Here is a 6,190-nt window from a genome sequence, read left to right on the forward strand (position 1 = left end):
TTCCATAACATCTTCTTCAACCTCTGCTATAAACCTCTGGAGAATGAATGCCACCATTTCTTCCAATTTCTTCATCCAGATATCTTTAATTTCCTCATTATATTGCTTGACTGCTTGCATCAGGGCATCTTGTACATCATTTATAATCAAAGAGAAAGGCATTTTCAATAAATCCCAAGCAATAACCAAAAAGAAAAAAAAATACTTTCTCACATTTTCTTTCTTTTTTCCCTCAGTTCCGGAGCCATTTTAAAACCATTCTTCAAATTTCTTTAAATATCATCAAAAAAAGTAACAATATTAATGTCACCAATCAGTAAACATCATAAATTCATTGTGTTTAAGACTTTCCAGAACCGGAGAAGCAACAATGTATCTTTATCCTGTTGATAGCCAGACGAGAGTAAAAATGAAAAGCGAAAGTGATCCAGAGAAACGGCAGATCCGCAGCCATTTTCTCTCACTTTAAATCCTCAGTAAATGAAGAAGATGTTGATAATTTTCAAAGTTAAAGTCCCAATAAATCCATTACAATTCCAGTCTCCTGTTCAGTTCTGTCTGCTTATAATTTTAAATCAAATACCTTCAATCGCAGAGGTGGGAGCTGCATCTGGCTTCACTCCACAAGCAAGGAGCGAAGGCGTCTCGGGGCGCGGAGATTGTCCAGACTCCGGGCGAGCTAGCATCTTTCACCCCGGATTAAGACAAAACCGGGGCGAAAGGAAGCTCTAGCCCTATCCGGACTCACTCACCTCCCCCTCTTTGCCCGAGGGACGAGGTTCCTAGCCGAGAGACAGCTGGCAGATGCTGTCTCTTCAAGCTTTGACACGCTCCCGGACGGGCGGCTAAAAAAGCCGCCATGCGATACCAGCTGTCACCACCGGAAGTGAATAATATCAGAGTTATTGATTCTCTCATATTTGTTCAATGAAAGAAAGATGCAGCATACTTCCGATGTGAACTTTATCTATGCCAAATAAGTTAATTATTTCAGTATATGTTTAGCATTGTATTATAACTTTGTTCTGATCTTCTTTGAATTTTCTAGATCCAAAGCCTGAATTCATCTATGCATCTTTGATTCCTTGGATTGGTATGTGTAAAAATTAAAATCAATTATAAATATTTTTACTATTTGTCCCTCCCCCCCTTTTTCCCCAAACATAGTTAAATTGACAATTTTAGTATGTTGTTTGTGATAGTGTAGCTTTCCAATGTTAATTTGATCTTCTCCAGTCTTCTGCAGGCTGGTTGTATATAATGGGACCAAAATCTGGAACTATATTCAAAACCGCACCTGAAAGTTATCAAATTGAGAAGGCCTGATTTAATTTACAAGAAATTCAATTTGATGATAAGAGTCTGCTTATCACATCTACACTTTAATCAATTAAATGATGTATTGAAGAGGCTTGTCCCAGGTCATCCGATGGCTTCTGTGCCTAATGGAGGACTAGAACCAGTCAAGTCATACCTTCTCAGCCCAAATCAGTATCAGACTCTTCAAAAACCTTCTCACATTATGTAGTGATAGTTTTGTTAAAAGAATTGCAGTGAGGGTGACCCTGCAAGTGGGGCAACACTAGGAAGAAAAACAACAGAGTATAGAATAACCTTCAATATTTGATCTCCCTAACATTCAAAGAATGGATGAAAAGCTACAGGGAGATGAAAAGGTAAATTTTATCTATGTTCCCGATGAATAAGCAAAAGAGAGATAAAGAAATCATATTCCTGTCAGGAATTCTAAGGCAACTTGAAATGATATGCAACAGTCCTTGAGCTCTGTAGATGAAATATGGTCATCACTGTCAAACGAATATCAAAAGATGCAATTCTGGTCAGTGCAGACCCATTTTTAAAACCCTGCTGTCATTTCTGATGAGATTTGTTTCATGGGATTTTGAAAGATGGGCCTGGACGTGGCAGGTACATTGACTCTGTCTTAGCACTTTCAAATATCTCAAGCCTGGGATAAACTGCCTATCTATTTTGAGCGCAAACGATCTCTTAGCTCAGTCAGAATAGATGGAATAATATCATCATCACCATCACCGCCACTACCACTTAATTCAATGTAATTTATCTTTTTCTTTTTGCATCTATAGGAAATGGACTGCTTGTCTTAGCTGGCACAAAATGGCACCAGCACAGGCGATTGTTAACACCAGCTTTTCACTATAATATTTTGAAGCCCTATGTGGCATTAATTGCAGATTCCACCAAAGTTATGCTGGTAAGGAAAGTTTTTTTTCCCTCAGGCTGTACAAGCAGATGCAAATGGGACCATCATAAACTGAGCAGGACCATTCCTAGATAACTCTCAGATAAGAGACCTTCAGAATTTCCAGGATTGTAAAGGTAGTCCTTGACTTACAACAGTTCATTTAGACACTGTTCAAAGTTACAACAGCACTGAAAAAAGTGACTTATGACAGTTTTTCACACTTATGACCACTGCAGCTTCCCATGGTCAGGTGATCAAAATTCAGATGCTTGGCAACTGACTCATATTTATGTTGGTTGCAGCGTCCTGGGATTCACCTTTTGAGACCTTTTGCCAAGCAAAGTTTCCATGGGGAAGCCAGATTCACTTAACAGCCATGTTACTAACTTAACAACTGCAGTCATCTACTTAACAACTGTGGCAAAAAAGGTCGTAAAATGAGGCAAAACTCATGTAACCACTGTCTCACTTAGCAACAGAAAATTTGGGCTCAGTTGTAGTTGTAAGTCAAGGACTACATATAAACTATTCCAGAGCAATTCCGGAAAATGAGAATGGGAAATCTATGTTGTTGCTAAGTAAATAATATGGTCATATCTATGTAGTTATCTGAAGCTGAGTTGAACTCAGTGGTATATTGGACAGCAGTTCACCAAAACGGCACATGGCATGGGAACCCTATAAACAGCTTACACTGTTCCATCTCTATTTTCCACACTAGGATAAATGGGAGAAACTGATTGCAAAGGAGCCCACAAAGTCTTTGGAGATGTTTGACCATGTTAGTTTAATGACTCTTGACAGCATCATGAAATGTGCATTCAGTCAGAAGAGCAATTGCCAAACTGACAGGTTAAAACTTTTATAATAATACGTTCTAATAACATGGATAACGTTAATCATATTTGTAAAAAATAATTTTTTTTGTAAAAAAGAATCATTTTTTTCCTCCATCAGAGATCTAGATTATTATGTCCAAGCTGTGTCTGACTTAACTCTTCTGTCATTTCGGAGAATTACCTCCACTATACTTCGGAGTGATTTCCTATATTCACGTACCCCATCAGGAAAAAAATTTAACCAGGCTTGTAAATTGGCACACCATCATACAGGTAAGTCTTGTGTTCTTTGGTAAGATTAAGATAAAATTACTGTGAGCGTGTCCTTGGTTGCCAGGATATATGAAGATGGAGGAGGAGTGGCTGTAGCCTAAGGTCAACTTTTGTGGACTGTTTCATTAATTGAAAGCAAACATATTGAAACCACTTGGAGTGAAACTCTTTCTTCTTATGTCATTATATAAGAGCTATTATATGACAAGTAGAAACAAATAAAACATTGTTTTATTTGGCAGCGAAGTAGTTCAATCTTCACTCAAAAGTTAATGATTACTGTGTGATGCTTAAAGCAGCATGTTTTAATTTTTCACTTACTTCACAGTGCTAGCCTCTGCATGTCTTCTTAGAAGCAAGTCCCATAGACTTCACTGAGGCTTATTATAATATAAGCAATGTCTTCTGATTCTGTAATTAGGGGGATAAGCCTCATTAGGGTCTTAAGATATGTCAGTGAAATCCTTGACCTGCCAACACACAATAACCTCTATTTAGCACTAGTAAAAATTGTCTAGCATCAGGAAGACCTTATTTAATTTTCTTGGAGCCTAATGAGGGATTTCGGTATATTCAGTGATTTTATTCTGAATAGCTCTTAGCTTGCATATTGCAAATTTTATTTGTAATAAAAGGAACCAAATTAATCTTTCAGGACAGCATAAGAACCTTTTTTTTCTGAAGTCAAGGGATAAAATGAGGTAAACATAGTGAATTTCTCATTCCTGGCATTTAACTCATCTTGTATTACTTCATAGAAAAAGTAATTGAAGAGCGAAAGAAATCACTACATAATGAAAGAGAGCTTGAAAAGATCCAAAAGAAGCGACATTTGGATTTTTTAGACATTCTTCTTTGTGCCAAAGTAAGAAACTATAGGAAGTTTTTTTTAATAGCCTCTTGACTCACACTGTTATGAAAGATATTGCAATACAAAATGAAATATTGGTGTTTTTTTTTACAATGGTAAGTAGAACAACTTGGACATAAATTTGATGTGCTAATTAAAAACTGGTAGATCTGAACAGGTATTATAATAAACTGGGGACAATTAATTTGAATCTTTATCATTGCTTATTTGCAATGTTTGTAAAAAAAAAAAGAGAGAGAGAAAGAGAAAGATGAGAATGTCAACAGTACCATAGAAAAATACAGTTACAGCAACCTATATTTTAAATAGCTTGCATTTTGTACACTGCAGATAGGAGTTTTCTGTATCAAATGGTTGCTGACTCAGAGCTTTTGTGCAAATAAATTATGGAACAAGTGGGGCTGCCAGGTCAAGGATTTGATGTTCTCCTTAAAAGTTGCAGAGGAGTGAAAATTTCATCTGATCTGTTACTGCAGCACTTAAGAGGAACAAAGTCTATATGGTAATTCTGATTTTTTTTTTCTATTATTGAACAAAATGTTCAAGGCTATAAAGGGGAAAGCTGCCTTGTTTTTCCTTTTATAACACTTTGCAAGCCATACGGCATGCAGATGCAATGGGAAACAGAAATAATTCTCATTTCCTTTAATGAGGTAACACTGGAAATTTGCTAAACAGAGTAAAAGGCAAATGGCTAAGGGCTCATTTCTCATGCCCTGCTCATCTTGCCATGAAATCATATTATTGTTTTTAAAGGACCTGCCCATGTGACAGTTGCCTTGGCCTCATTCCCAGCCTATTGTAGAGACAATGTTTTTCCTTTTACCAACATTTTTTGCTGAGGATGCGATCTATGGCACTTTATTGGCGAGGGTGGGATAAAGAGTCTTTGAAGTGTACTGGTTTTTTTTTTTTAAAAAAAAAAAAATCCTATTATCATTTACAATTACAGAAGGGAAGATAGAAGGTGGGGTGGTGAAATCTCATAATTCTTGCAAAAATAGCACTAAAAGAATCAGATGTATTTGTGGTATTATTTGGAGAGGGCAGGGAGAAAGAAAGCAAAATAAAGATTTTTATCACGCACTCTGCTAGAGAGAAGTCCCCTGAGGAGGGCTCCAGCACAAGTCCAAAAGCTTGGAAGACTAAACCTCTGGTCCTGGTGACTGGCCCAGATTGGATCCTGCAACATTATCCTAGAACACTTTGCCTTCATTCGTCAAAATAAAGACTCAAAGCCAGCCAATTTTAGAGCATGTGTATCTGAAGCAGAACATCTCGATTCAGTAACAGCTTTGTTCCATATAGTATCAACCATGTGAACTCTTAAGTTTCCTCTTTCTGCTATGTATGTATATATATACATACTGGAATACCTATTAGCTCTCATCAGCCAGCCATACCCTTCTGAGATTCAAACCTGGGCTGCTTGCACATTAGGCAGCTGTGTTGACCCCTAGGCCACAGGCTCTTTCTCACTTTGTCAGCTGTATCAGGGAGGGAAGAGACAGGGGAGGAGATATGTCTTGAAAAGGCAGATCACCAAGACTAAAAATTTTATTTAAAACTTAGCTTTCATCAGCAACTGCTGACATTATCAAAGTATAAGCCAGAATTGGGGAGCTCATTTTTATAGTTCCTGAGAAGCTAACAAAGTCGCTCGGATCCGAGAAGGCCTTGACTCTGACTGGGTGGCCCCGGGGGAGGAGACGGGAGCAGGTCTTGAGACTGTTGTATGGGAGGAGTTTGACTCTGTGGCCCCCGAGGACGTGGACAGGATGCTGGGGAGGCTGAATGCAACCACATGCTTATTGGATCCGTGTCCCTCCTGGCTGGTACTGGCTGCCCGGGAGGGTACACGAGCCTGGCTCCAGGGAATTATAAACGCTTCTTTACGGGAGGGGGTCCTCCCCGCAGCCTTAAAGGAGGCGGTAGTGAGGCCCCTCCTTAAGAAGCCTTCCCTGGACCCAGATGTATTGG

The 6,190-nt window shown here is 38.5% G+C and overlaps 1 protein-coding gene across 1 annotated transcript in view; it reads left to right on the forward strand.

The window, feature by feature from the left end:
- LOC107284494 (cytochrome P450 4B1-like) overlaps positions 1–6,190 on the forward strand; it is an 18,405-nt gene that overhangs the window by 4,742 nt on the left and 7,473 nt on the right. The window contains exons 2-5 of the mRNA XM_029283452.1: positions 2,109–2,236; positions 2,949–3,060; positions 3,163–3,339; positions 4,098–4,204. Coding sequence (XP_029139285.1) covers positions 2,109–2,236; positions 2,949–3,060; positions 3,163–3,339; positions 4,098–4,204 — 524 coding nt within the window. The remainder of the gene's footprint in view (positions 1–2,108; positions 2,237–2,948; positions 3,061–3,162; positions 3,340–4,097; positions 4,205–6,190) is intronic.

Source organism: Protobothrops mucrosquamatus, unplaced genomic scaffold, assembly GCF_001527695.2.
Source record: "Protobothrops mucrosquamatus isolate PMUCROS unplaced genomic scaffold, P.Mucros_1.0 scaffold95, whole genome shotgun sequence".
NCBI classification, from domain to species: Eukaryota; Metazoa; Chordata; class Lepidosauria; order Squamata; family Viperidae; genus Protobothrops; species Protobothrops mucrosquamatus.